At 34.3% G+C, this 14,819-nt stretch overlaps 1 protein-coding gene and 1 pseudogene across 1 annotated transcript; one reads left to right on the top strand and one right to left on the bottom strand.

Annotated features, from left to right (window-relative positions):
* The first annotated feature begins 1,525 nt into the window (after positions 1–1,525).
* Positions 1,526–11,510, top strand: LOC120144453 (RNA cytidine acetyltransferase 1-like). Its single transcript, XM_039158494.1, has 26 exons — positions 1,526–1,739; positions 1,905–1,996; positions 2,178–2,349; positions 2,451–2,573; positions 3,277–3,450; positions 3,687–3,797; positions 3,900–4,033; positions 4,140–4,233; positions 4,626–4,724; positions 4,866–5,002; positions 5,130–5,224; positions 5,390–5,513; positions 5,612–5,699; positions 5,791–5,890; positions 5,972–6,024; positions 6,597–6,773; positions 6,856–6,893; positions 7,390–7,492; positions 8,541–8,720; positions 8,833–8,941; positions 9,039–9,108; positions 9,179–9,326; positions 10,251–10,379; positions 10,743–10,871; positions 10,968–11,033; positions 11,112–11,510. The coding sequence occupies exons 1-26, from the start codon at positions 1,635–1,637 to the stop codon at positions 11,373–11,375; spliced, it is 3,114 nt and encodes a 1,037-aa protein (XP_039014425.1). The 5' UTR covers positions 1,526–1,634; the 3' UTR covers positions 11,376–11,510.
* A 488-nt stretch (positions 11,511–11,998) lies between these two features.
* LOC120144559 lies at positions 11,999–13,245 on the bottom strand (annotated as a pseudogene).
* Between the last annotated feature and the right edge of the window lie 1,574 nt (positions 13,246–14,819).

Below are 14,819 nucleotides of genomic sequence, written 5' to 3' on the forward strand. Positions count from 1 at the left end.
TTAAATTAATTACAATTAATAATTTAAATTTTTTAAATAAAATCACAATGCATGCAAACTAATTAATCAATTCAAATAATCAATAGCATAGTTTAAGGAAACAAACACTTAGTATAATGTAAATCAATCACATTATTAAATGTAATCTAGTCAAGAATATATATAATTTGTAAAAGTTGATAAAACTCTCTATATTCAAGTAAAGGTCATATTAAGTTGTATGGAGTAGTTTTAATAGTAAAAATGGATGTTATTTTCTTTTAGAAAATTTGAGTTCGAGCAATTATATCTGTGAAGAATGTGTGTATTATAATAGACTAAGAAAATTCGAACATATACTATAACTTCAATTATTATATAAATCAAATATTTGTTGAAGCAATATTAGATCAATGGAGAATTACTCTTCGGAAACTAAAATTTCATTACACCAAACGTCTCTTGCATGTCTCCAATCTTGCCAATATAATCCACGTCAACAAATTCCCTTAAATTTGAATAACTACTCATGGTCATATCATCTTAAGTCTCGAATTGATATCACTCGTTATAAATTTACAAATAAGAAAATAAAATAAATGACACATAATTTTTTTAATATGGTTTGACTCTACCTACCATTGTTTTGAAAATTGGACCGGATCGGACCGGCCGGTTCAATCGGGAACCGTTGCCTAGTCCAGTTCAAACTAAACCAGTTGAACCGCTATTAGTGAACCGGCCAGAATTGTTGAACCGTTCGAACTGGACCGGCTGAAAATCGGAAAAAACAGCCAATTTTGTTTTTTTTTAAAAAATTAAACCAAATGACGTCGTTTGTTAAACGAGCCAAGTCGAACTCGAGTATTGCTGAGCTCGACTCAAACTCACGAACTAAAAATTATCAAGTTCAACTCGAACTCGAAATATAATATTGAAACTTGAACTCGAAAATGATTGAACTCAAAAAAAATTTAGAAGCTCGATTGAAGTCTAAAATTCGAGCTTAATTGAAGTGAAAGAATAGTTCACTCTATGCTCACCAGAAGGCTCCATGATTTTGAATGTCAAATTACCTCTATTATTTATAGAAGTTAGTTTGGATGCTCTTCTATTTTTCTTAGCCATGTGAGATTGTTTTTTTAAAAAATTAAACCAAACAATATCATTTTGTTATGATTTTTTTAGCCCCAAATTTATTTTTTAATTATAGTTATATATTTATATTTATTATTTAATATGTTTTATCTTAAATATTATGTTGTAGTTAATTTGAATCATTTTGTTTCACTTGATTTTATGGTTTTTAACTCATATATGTTATGATTTGCTTTGAATATGACTTGTGATATAAAAAATTATTTTTTATTAAATATTTTTGATATTTTTATTTAATTTTTAAATAATTATGACGATAGCATGACCGATTCGCTAACCGATCCGGTTATGAAAACCATGCTACCTACTGTCATATTTGGGGAAGAAAAAAAAAGATAATATACTATAAAAGGACTTCATACGGTAGGATAGACAACTTTCTAAAGCCCTAGCGCCCAAAACCCCTCGGACATAAAACTCCCAAAGCCATAAACCCTCGCACATAAAAGTGAAGAGGAGTTTCAAAACTGCCCAAACCAACCGAAAACCAAAGCTAAATGAGGAAGAAGGTGGACGAACGCATCAGAACTCTCATCGAAAATGGAGTTAAAAATCGCCACCGTTCTATGTTTGTCATCATCGGTGACAAATCCCGTGACCAGGCACCTCCGTTTTCTCTCGAAAATCTTTTTTTGTTTGTTTAATTTGTTTCATAAAAGAGAGGAAAAAAGAGCTTTTCAAAGCTTCTCAGGAGCCAGAAGGAGAGTGTAATTTCTTTGCTAATTTCTAAATTTTATATGATTTTTGGCTTTTTTTTTTTTTTGCAGATTGTAAATCTTCACTACATGCTAAGTAAGGCTGTTGTTAAATCTAGGCCAACTGTTTTATGGTGCTACAGGGACAAACTTGAACTGAGCAGGTTTTTTTATCTTAGTTTCAGAAAGTTAGATATATTGCTATTTACTTTATGCAATTCAGGCTTGCTGTTTAATCTTTTTTATAAGCAAGTAGGAAGATCAGCAACCAGACAGATTGAATTTTCAAATGTATTTGTTTTTTATTATTATGGTAATGGAAAAGTGATGGTTATGTTATTGCAGTCACAAGAAAAAAAGGGCGAAACAAATAAAAAAGTTAATGCAGAGAGGGCTGCTGGATCCTGAGAAAGTTGATCCTTTTTCACTTTTTGTGGAAACTGGGGGATTAACCTATTGCTTATACAAAGATTCAGAGAGAATTCTTGGAAATACTTTTGGAATGTGTATATTACAGGTGGCCTTTTTATTGTGTATTGTTTGATTGAGCTGTATATATCTTTTCTTTTTTCCCACATTTCTTTAGTTTGAAACTTGCTTACTTTGTTTTGATTTTAGGATTTTGAGGCTCTGACTCCGAATCTTCTAGCCAGAACAATAGAGACTGTACAGGGCGGGGGATTAATTGTTTTGCTTCTTCGCTCCCTTTCTTCACTGACCAGTCTTTGCACCATGGTTATGGTATGGATTATTTCCACTGTTGCTTTGATTTTTATGATTGTCCAAAAAAATAAGAAAATTGTATGTACTCTCATATGGTACCATGCTTTCATTTCCTCTGTCATCTTTTTATGTCTACCCTGTTTTAGAGTTTATTAGTCCTACATTTGCTTAATTAATGATTGGCGGTTGATAATTTTGGACTACTGACCAGTTCTGTTAGCTTTTGTTTTATTATTTTTCGTTTTGGGCTGGATGGGTGAAGGATGACTCCCTTGCTGTACCTAAAGGATTTATTCTGTCAATGAACTTATCATAATGTTCACCCTTGTTTCTGTATTCACTTACTTCTTAGTGCAATGATCATCTACCCTGCCTGTTTAGCATGTACTTCCAGTCTTAATATGCAGTAGTGTTTGTCTTGTCAGTTGTAGGTTATTATGATCCTGATTTGAATATCTTAGATTCTTTTCATTTTGATATTAATCTTCTCCATGCTACCTTCTTGTTTTAATCGCATATTGTATAGAAGTTCCGGTTGAGTCATCCTCTTACCTTAAGATAATGTATTCAAATCTGCAGCATGATTTGATATTTGTATCGGTGAGGCTGTCCATTTTATTAACTACATTGCTAATACTTGCTTAGCTACTGGTTTTCGTTCTCAAATCTACTTGCACACAAACTATCACATTTGTAACTTATAGAAACATTGCTGATTCAGGATGTTCACGAGCGGTATCGTACAGAGTCCCACTCTGAAGCTGCTGGGCGCTTTAATGAACGATTTTTACTATCTCTCACATCGTGCAAAGCATGTGTTGTCATGGATGATGAGCTAAATATCTTACCTATTTCATCTCATATAAAATGTATAACCCCAGTTCCAGTTAATGAGGTGATTATCTGACTTCCCTGTTGAATTGTCATGGGCTGGATTTTCTGGAAATATTTTTAGGTGTTTTATACTATTCATGGTCATTCTAGATGGGAAAACATTTTTTAATCCAGTAGAAATCTTTGATGTAATCCTTTGGTTAGAACCCCATTTTTGTCAACATAAGTTGGGAAATTCATTGGGAATGTGAAGGCATTTTTATGTGTATAATTTTCTTCTCTCTGATATGGAAAAAGGACTCTGAAGGGCTTTCGGAATCTGAACGGGAACTGAAGAATTTAAAAGAAGAACTAAATGAGGATTTCCCTGTTGGTCCTTTGATAAAGAAGTGTTGTACACTGGATCAGGTTGGTAACATATCTCTTTTACTATTTTCGCATTTGGCTCACCAATTTTTCTTAATTATTCTGGGATTTTTTATGGGTATATTTATTTTCATGTTTGAGTAGGGAAAAGCTGTTGTTATATTTCTTGATGCAATTTTGGACAAGAATCTGCGCAGCACAGTTGCTTTGCTTGCTGCTCGTGGTCGAGGAAAATCAGCTGCACTTGGCTTAGCAGTAGCTGGTGCTATTGCTGCTGGGTAAGATTGCTTGAGTAATGTTATGAAATTTTTTCCCTCAAGTATGATGTCCTCCTTGTTTCCGTTTGATTTTTGTTTAATCTAATGAGAGAACTTACTCTGACAGGTATTCAAATATCTATGTAACAGCACCTAGTCCTGAGAATTTAAAGACCTTGTTTGAATTTGTGTGCAAGGGTTTCAATGCTATTGAATATAAGGTACAGTCTATCCCTTCATTTATGTACGCATTGACGAGCATGTATAGTTGCATGTATTCCGATTTCTTTGTGATGCTTGTATGATTATTTGCAAGGAAAATGCTTCTAGCTTTGATACTTTCATATAATCTTAAGGCAGTTATTATGAAGAGTAACTTATGGTGAGTTTCTTAGCCTTTATACCTTTTTGTGGATTCTTACTCAATTAAATAATTATTCTGCTTGAGAGCCATAAAAACATTTGAAATGAAGGATTTTTTTTTTTGCAGTCTGGCATTTGCAAAAGATAAACTTTTTAGATAAATGATATGATGATGGTGTCTTTTTTGGATGGTTACTCTTGATATCTTTCTCTTTCAACCTTTAACTTACTACCTCTTTTTCCTTCACAGGAGCACATCGATTATGATGTTGTGAAGAGTGTGAATCCCGACTTCAAGAAAACAACTGTGCGTATCAATATTTACAAGCAGCACAGACAAACAATTCAGGTTGAAAAGACATTGATCAATGACTTTTATTTGATCATTTTATTTTATATGCATCTACTGCAAGATTATGTTATTGGATGTAGGACTATTTCCATCATGCTCAGCACTAATAAATCTGTTTTTTCTACCTGGGCCTTGCAGTATATACAGCCACATGAACATGAAAAGCTCTCCCAAGTTGAGCTTCTTGTTGTCGATGAAGCAGCAGCTATACCATTGCCTGTTGTGAAGTCATTGCTTGGTCCATATTTGGTCTTCCTTTCATCAACTGTAAACGGGTATGATATGTCTGTGATACATTAATTGGCATCCTTGAACAGCTTTCCTGCAAGCATGCTTAACACGGTCTTCAGTTTAATAGGATATGAACTTGACTGAATTGAATTTCTTTTATCCCATTTAAAGCTATGAAGGTACTGGTCGGTCTTTGTCCCTAAAACTACTGCAACAATTGGAAGAGCAAAGCCAGCTGTCTAAGGGTGTTGAGGGCTCCCTCTCTGGTATTTCATAAGTTTTTAGTTTTATGAACAAATAGTATGCCTCTGATTGCTATGTGAAGTAGAGCTGAGTATTATTAGTTTTCATCAACATTGAGTTATATATGTTGCTTTTAGTTCAAGTGTATGCTCTGGGGATGGCTGACTTCTGATTGCCTTTTGATGCAGGTCGTATTTTTAAAAAGATAGAACTTAGTGAGTCAATTAGATATGCCTCCGCTGATCCTATAGAGTCCTGGCTGAATGATTTACTTTGTCTTGATATTACAAACTCGGTTCCCAGTATCAACAGGTTTGGGTTATTATATTGTGCATATCTTTGAGTTAATTCTGCCTTCATTTTATTTATTTCAAGAGTGTTTTCCTTTATGTTTACCATTTTATAATTAGGTTACCTCCACCTGGTGAATGTGATCTCTACTATGTTAATCGAGATACGCTTTTTTCTTATCACAAGGATAGTGAACTATTTTTGCAGGTAATCTGATTAATTTAAAATTGAATTTAGAATTGATGCAATTAATGTTACTATGAAGTGAGACAAATGCTAATATGTCATGTACTTGCAGCGGATGATGGCCCTATACGTTTCTTCTCACTATAAAAATTCACCGAATGATCTACAACTGATGGCTGATGCTCCAGCTCACCATTTGTTTGTGTTGCTAGGTTTGTCTGCTTGCCATAGATGCATTTTATACTTTTCAATTCAAGCTTGGAATATACTTCTGTAACTAAGTGTTGATGCAGGTCCTGTCGATGAGTCAAAAAATCAACTTCCTGATATTTTGTGTGTTATCCAGGTTTGCGTCTCTTTTACAAGTTTCTTTCTATTCATGTTGTCCGCCTTAGTAGACAAGGAAAACTTGCGCCTTTCATATTCTTCATTTGCTTATTGTTCCCTATCATGCAGGGTTAGAATTTGGAACTCTGCTACTGTTAGTGGTTCATTTTGTATTATTAGAAAACCATATTTTACCCATAATTTTATTGGATGAGTTGGTAATTTTTTTGTGCAATTGGTTTGATGATGTTGTTCTAGTATAGAAGGGAAATAGAATAGGGCTAAAGAAACCAGTTACCATATAATTCTTCCATAAGGATTTCCCTGCTTCTAATGCTTATGTTTTATCTTTTTTCCCCCCATTTTTCATCTTTTTGTTTGTTTCTTATACGAAAAAGCTTTACAGTTATATTTTGTTAGTGAAGTAAAAGCAGTAGAAGTATCAGAAAAAATATCTTTACATATATTTGTGTATTGAGCATTATAGTTATCAGCTGTTGCGTTAAATTACTTTATTAATGGGTGTAGGTTCAATTCTCATGGCAAAGCTTTTTATCTGTATCATTATATATTCACACTAGTTTATCATAGGTCTCTCTTGAAGGTCAGATTTCTCGTAAATCAGCAATCAAGAGCTTAAGTGATGGCTCTCAACCTCATGGAGACCAAATACCATGGAAATTTTGTGAGCAGTTCCGAGATCCTGATTTCCCAAGTCTTTCGGGTGCTCGCATTGTTCGTATAGCCACCCATCCTAGTGCTATGAGGGTAAATTTATGTTTTATGCATATAATATTATGTTTGGATGCTCATTAAACATTTTGACACCTTTTTTATTGGGCTTATGAAGCTTGGATATGGTTCTGCTGCTGTTGAACTCTTAACAAGGTACATGCTTCTTTGAGTATTCTCTCTATGGTCTGGTCAATTATTGTCGTATTCCAGCATTGCAATGCTGCAAAGCCTTTCACCCTTTTCCATCCATTAAATCTTCTATCAGGGACTAGGATTGCTAATTACCATAGTGCTGTATACGATTGAACACTTGACCTTGTTCATGCTGGTTCCATTTGTGTGGTGTTTGAAATTGGGAGAGTGTGTGACTCTGAGTAGAAAGAAGTATTGTGAGAGGATTAATTGATCATGATATAATCTTGTTTCTTATGCTGTCATATAATTTCCAACCAGTTTGACACATGAATGCGTGGGAGAAAATAAATGAATAATTTTATGTCAATTTGATAAGCTTTATGTAATATTAGAGATGATTTTGATCTGTACTTGTATATTTGTTGAGTAATGTATGTACTAATTTTATTTGCTAACAATATATTGTCAAGTGTTTTTGAAAGATGACATTTTAAAATCTGTTCCTCTTTTCCAGATATTATGAAAGACAATTAACTTCATTCTCTGAGCTAGATGTTGAAAATGCTGATGATACTCCACAAGGGTCTCAACTCAGACTTTCAGAAGCAGCAGAGAAGGTTCGTGACTGAAGAACTTAGTACTTAGGATAAGCTTTGCTGTTGACTGTGTGAATCAAACCATTTTCTTTTATCATTTGTGCGAATCAAAAAAAATTCCATGGTTTCATGCTAAAATTCCAACCTTTGATTTTGCAACCCCCACCCCCAAAAAACACACACTGTTTCCTTTTTGTAATATACAATGTTACAAACATTCGCATTACTGAGTTTCTTTGTGCAGATCACTGTTTTCATGTTAATCATTGATATGCTGCTTCACTCATATTTAATAGGTTTTAAGTTCAAGCACTCTAACCTAAACCCTACTAGATGATTTATGCGAGATCAGGGTTTTTTTTTTGCTTAAGGGTCACCTTTGCCCCTATAGTAGACCCAATTTAGTCCTCAAAGTTGTTTAATTGCAGCATTCTATACCCTTCCCCTAACTTAAAACCCTAAGTTAGTGTTTAGAGGTAATTGGGTTATGGTTTAGGGTTTACGCTTTATAATTTAGGGTTTTAAGTTAGGGTAAGGTTATAGAATGATGCAATTGATTAACTTCGAGGGCTAAATTGATGCAAAAATACGATAGGGTCAAAAGTGATAAATTGGGTTACTATAGGGGCAAAAGTTACCCTTTTGCCTCTTTTTTTTTTTGATAAGAAAGGGAGGTCTCATTAAAAAACCCCTTCATAACTGTTGAAATACAAAAATGTATCTCAACGGACATTGGAAGGAGGAAAAGAGTACCTCAAAAAAATTTACCAAGCAAATAATTCCACCAATACTACAGCCTTACAGTTCAAGTACAACCTAAACCATGCAAACTGCCTCCTTTGACATGACCAGAAAACAACCCCTACAAAACATTAACCAAAACCTAGTTTCTGAAACTCATCAGGGTTTTTTAAAAGACTACTCTTTCACTAGTTTTTGATGTGCTTCATGTCCTTGATATATTTTTAGATTTTTTAACTTTCCAAAAAAGGGCATATGCTTATGACATGTTTATGACATTGTATAAGCTTTTCAGGTTCTGTGAAGAACTAATACATTGAATCTCCAGGTCTCCTTGTTGGAAGAAAATATTAAACCTAAGACAGATCTTCCACCTTTACTTGTACATCTGCGTGATCGCCGACCAGAGAAGCTCCATTACCTTGGTGTCTCATTTGGGCTTACCTTGGACCTTTTTCGCTTCTGGAAGAAGCACAAATTTGCTCCGTTCTACATATGCCAGATTCCAGTTAAGATGATCTTTATCCTAGTTGTTTCTTTCCCCTATGATAGATTTTGTATACCTTTGGACTGGAGTATCAATTGAGGATCTTATATTCTCCACCTCTTAACTGGAACAGAATAATGTGACTGGTGAACATACATGTATGATCCTTAAACCGTTGAACAATGATGATTTTGAGGTCAGTGGATCTGATGAATGGGGTTTTTTCAGTCCATTTTACCAAGGCAAGTTCTTTATGTGCTAAGGATGTTTTTCTGCCTATGCTTTGATGTACAATTCCTGTTTATTTTATTTATTATCTTTTTCTTTTGACTGCTGCAGAGTTTAGGCTAAGGTTCAGTAGAAATCTAAGCCATCATTTCCGTAACATGGAATATAAGCTTGCCATGAGGTCGGTGTTGAATTTATCTCCTGGATATTTAGATTATCTCATTTAATATGCTCATGATATTGTCTTTCAGTGTCCTGGACCCTAAGATTGACTTTATGAATATGGAGCCTGCACCTTCCAAATCAGATGGACTGTCAACTTTAATTAATACTCTATTATCACCATATGATATGGGGCGGTTGAAAGATTATTCAAATAATCTGATTGACTTCCTGTCGGTAAGTTTTCTGATTGAAAATGTTGTAGATCTACATTTTGTGATTTGTTCATATATTTATTTCATGCCTCACTGGTATAGCATTAGCAAACTATGACATCTGCTGCTGCACTTAACAATGAAGCATATTTGGTTTTTTATTTATATTAGGAAAAGTAAAGCATTATTGGGTGTTAGCAATCCGGTTTGAGATCCAGTTCATTAGTGTTTTATCCATTACTTTCCACTGCAATAATCATTACCCTGCATATTTGTAGGCCCCACCTATAGATTGTGTAAATCATGGTTATGGATAGTAACGGATGGTGATTAAGTTTGTATTGGATAGTAATGGATGGGAGCTTGACCCTAGCAATCCACTGTTTAAGTAGCCATACTTCTCTCAGGCTTCAAGGATGTGTAGTGCAATGCTGTCTTATTTCCATTCAATGATAAATACTATAATTAGACAGTGCAGAATGAGAAAATATATGTATATTGATGTTAAAACTTAATTTAGTAACATTATCAGATACAGGTTTTACTTGTTAAAGGTGATCCAATGTGCACAAGAATTTAACAGATATTTTTTTGGGGTAAGAAAGGGAGGTCTCATTAAAAAACCCCTTCATAACCGTCGAAATAAAAAAAAGTATCTCAACGGACATTGGAAGTAGGAAAAGATTACCTCAAAAAATTTATTACCAAACAAATAATTCCACCAATACAACAGCCTTACAGTTCAAGTACAACCTAAACCATGCAAACTGCCTCCTAAAACAAGACCAGAAAACACCCCCTACAAAACATTAACCAAAACCTAGCATCTGAAACTCATCAGCCACCCAATACAACAAAACCCAAAAAACATATATGGCTTGTAAATGATTGCACTAGGCTTCCAGAAATATTTGCCTTTCTAAGAACTTTCTTTTTTCCTCTTCAGATCACTGACCTGTTATCAATTCTTGCACACCTATATTTCCAAGAGAAGATGCCGGTTACTTTAACGTACGTTCAGGCCGCTATTTTATTCTGCATGGGCTTGCAGAACCAGGATGTCTCCTATGTTGAGGTTTGTTACTTGAAACATTTTTATTACATATTTTCTTACACAACATTGACACATCTGGCTAGACTTCAACTCTTTGATTTAAATCACATACATTGAGAAAAAAGGATCTAAATCCATGTCGTGTTGGTTTAAAACCCTGGCCTTGTATTATTAACCTTAAGGTTACCTTTATGGCTTACACATCAGGGTGGCATGCATACCTGCCTAGCATTAGCATTCAGGTCTCTTCCATTGTGTAAGTGGGGTTGAAAAATGGAGAATTTGTTTAAAACAGATTTAATGTGTATTAATTAATTGTTTTGTTTCCATGTATAACACAACCATGGATATATTCATTTTACCAAAGAGTTGCCATTTTTTCAGGAACAAATGAAAAAACTAGAGAGGCAGCAGATATTATCTCAGTTTAAGAAGGTTATGATAAAGCTCTACAAATATTTGTATGGAGTTGCATCCAAGGAGATTGATTCTGCTTTACCTCGACTAAAAGAAGTAAAGCTTTTCACTTCTAGTTCTTCCACTTTATTGTATTACTGGCATTGTCAACGGTATTATGTGCTGATATTGATTTTTTTTTCTCCTTGCCAGAGAATGTTAGAACCTCATAGTATTTCTGTGGATGAGGACCTCAATGATGCTGCAAAGAAAGTTGAGGTAAGGTCCATCAGCTGTGCAGTTTTTTTTGTGTGGTGGGTCGTCTTGTTTTCTATCCAACTTGATGTACTTTTATAGGAGGAAATGCAAGCCAAGGCAGATGGTGTGTTAAAGCCGGAGTTCCTCCAACAATATGCCATTGAAGGTAGAGAAGCTGAACTCGAGAATGCTTTGGGAAATGGTGGTGAAAAGGTGATTTCAGGAGGTGTCATCAGTGTGAAATCCAGCAGAAGCGGAATCGAGAAGCGTGGGAAGAAGGATGAATCAAATAAGAGAAGTGGGAAAAAGAGAGGAAAAGACGACCGTGATTCAAAATCAACAAGCAAGAAAAGAAAATCATAGTTACCAGCATAAACAACTGTAATACATATAGAGGCAATTGAGATCATGTCTTCTTCAGATTGGGTTTGCACTGTTAGGCCTGCCCAGTGCCAGCATCGGCATCATGTCAAAGGTGTGCGCAAGTTTTGGTAGAACAGGGATCAAGATTCTACTTGTAACCTTAAATTCTTAACCATCTCTGCAAATGTTTTTATTTACATTTTTTGATCAAGTATTGATACTTCTATGTGAAGTGCGCATTCAATGCCCTGTTACTTTCTTAATAATATATTTTTTAATATTCGAATTTAAGTTTTATCTTTGAAAAAATAATATAATTTATCAATGGTAAAATCATGATAAATATTCGTATATAAAATTTAAAATTTAAAAATTAAGAGGAGAAATTATCCTTTTAGATTTTTTTTTCCTAATATCGTTGCAGCTGATAAAAAAAGTCAAATAGATTATTCGGATTTGTGAATAATTCTTAAATCCTTATGGCTGAGCTATATTTGCTTAATTGACCATACATTTATTTGCTGTAGCAATCTTCCGAAGATAGGTGGAAGACACATTGGCTACTTCCTTAAAAGCAGTAAAATATAACTTTAACATATCCAAAGAAGAGTGCTAATTATATGCGACCACTAGCCTATTCAACAAGCGCACCGTCCACTCTGTTCTACTTCCGAAGCAGTTTCCGATATGCCCTGGGAATAACTGCATCAGTCAAAATGTTAGTTTCAGGGTCTAAAGAACAGCTGATTTCGAACTTACAGTTTTCAAACCTTTCTTGTTTTTTAGAGCACCCGTATCCGACACCGATTCAAACATGCGTACGAAGACGAGATTTTCCAAATATAAGCATACCCAAAGTACAAAAAAAAATGCTTCATGAGGGGTATGCTTACATGTCATGTTCACGTTCACAGGCTACTGCATTTTTTGCGATGCATAAAAATGCTTCATCAACATTGTAATCCTGTTTTGCAGATGTCTCAAAGTAAGGCATATTCCCCTGAGAGGCGCACCAATCCCTACTATTTTTCTCTAATACCTGTGCACAAGTACGTTTAAATGTCCTATCCCGATACACATATTTAGATGTATGTCTCATGTAAATGTTCGATACTGACATTTTAAAAGAAAAAACAGAAGAGTAGGAGCAACATACCACTCGACTGTTTCCACCGTCTAAGTCGATCTTGTTTCCGATTACTATGAAAGGAAATGACTCAGGATCAGATGGATCTGCCTGGTTTTACGGTATCAAAATATGGGATCAGAATCAAAATTATTGCAAAAAAGCAAACAAAAAATAAAACATCAATGAAATGCATGGTATGCTACAATTGAGTCATTTTCTTTACCTGTTTTAGAAATTCTTCACGCCAGTTGCTTAGTGTTTCAAACGATCTTTGCACGTTTACATCAAACACAATAACACAACAATCTGCCCCTCTATAAAATGCAGAACCAAGACTCTGGAACCTTTCTTGGTGATCCCAATCATGTTGGCCCCAATTGTAGCTTTATACTGTTGATTGAACTTGTTATAAACATATCTGGTTGACGAAGTTAAGGTTCTGTACAAGCCTATGCAATTGTAATGACAATAACTACAGATAGCAGATACTGCTAATTGGATCACTTAATAAACAAAAGGATACTGATTCATCAAAGATGTCTTCCCCACTCTGAAATATCATACAAAATATAAAAACAATAAAATAAAAAGAAAAAAAAGGGAAAATTAGAACTTACCCACTGTCACCTAGAACAATGACCTTAAGTAGAGTTTTCTCTTGATAGAAAAATCCATGATGATGACCAGAAAGAAACTTCTAACAGAGGGGAACAAAGGGTTATTTTGCTTTAGTGTTAACCAATTCTTCTGTGTTTTCCAGGAATCTGTAAGAGAAGTTTGGCAGAAGAACAGTTGTTAATTTAAATAAAAAGCAGCAGCCTGTTTTTCTCAAACAGTGGTTGTTTAATGATACAAGTGCAAGAACATGTGAACCCTGGCAAACAATGCTAAGTGAAATTTTCTCTGTAAAAATCCATATATGAAGAAGAAATTAAAGAGGGGAACAAAGGGTTATTTTGCTTTAGTGTTAACCAATTCTTCTGTGTTTTCCAGGAATCTGTAAGAGAAGTTTGGCAGAAGAACAGTTGTTAATTTAAATAAAAAGCAGCAGCCTGTTTTTCTCAAACAGTGGTTGTTTAATGATACAAGTGCAAGAACATGTGAACCCTGGCCAACCAATGCAAATGCTAAAGCTGAAATTTTCAAAATATAACTGTAATCAAATCACACACATATATATGGAAAGGGAAGTCATAATTAAAAGTTAATTTGTAACTGTTTCTAGTTTTATTTGCATAGCGACTTGTCTTAAAAAGACTCTTTGGATCGTGCTTTCCTCTTCCTTTTTTCATCTGTAGGAAATCCGTAAATAGTTGATCGTGTAGGTTGAATATGACTATCACAATAATTATGTGATAAATCATCTCATACATGGTCAAATAAAGTTTTTATTAGTAGGGTGTACAATAAAAATTAAAAATATTTAGAAATAAAATATATAATACTAACGATAAAGTTAGAAAATTTAGTGTACACCGTCAGAATTTTCTTTAATTAAACATCTATTTATATATTAGAAAATATTTATATGTATAAAGTGCAAAATCAGGGCATGTGCTGTTTCCTTGTAATGAGGTGAATTTGGTTATCAAGTGCCAACCCCATTCATAAAAAGTAGGTAATTGCAACATTTAACGTAACGATCTTAATTGAAATCCTGGTTTCTTGGATGCCAAATCATTTTCACAACTAATTTCTTCATTAGTAAAACACCTAAACTATCACTGGATGTTTCGTTTCACGTCGCCATTTGTTTTTGGCGACAAAATAATGTCCTTGGCATACACTGCGGATAGCTTTTTGTGTACAACAACAGTAGTCCTTGAGTTGCCTCTACTTCATTTCCCTTGCCTTTTTCCTTCTGTCTTTTTCCCATTCTTTCCTATTTTTGTCAAATTTTGTGAGATTTCTTTGTTGTTATTGAAAATGTCGGATCCATAACATGTGGGCATTGAAATTCAAATTTTCTTCGGTTATTTATCTATTTTATTAGTAGTGTCCGCTCTAAAGTTTTATTTGTGTCTGCTCCATCCAAAAAAGAAGCGAGGGCTTACATGAAACAAGAGCTTCATCAAAGCATGAGCCACGAGCCTAACCTTAAAAAAAACCTCATTTTGAGCCATAATCATCATCTTCACCTTTACCCTAAAAAAATCATCTTCATCTACATCTACAACCATCAGCCTCTGCATTCGCCCTCATCAATGAGGTTGTTTGTTTGAATAACCAGTTACAAGTTCTCTGTATTTGCCCTCATCTTCGCCTTTATCACTTAAATCATTCAATATATTTATATAATACATAATTATATGTAC

Source organism: Hibiscus syriacus, unplaced genomic scaffold, assembly GCF_006381635.1.
Source record: "Hibiscus syriacus cultivar Baekdansim isolate YM2019G1 unplaced genomic scaffold, ASM638163v2 tig00110890_pilon, whole genome shotgun sequence".
NCBI lineage: Eukaryota > Viridiplantae > Streptophyta > Magnoliopsida > Malvales > Malvaceae > Hibiscus > Hibiscus syriacus.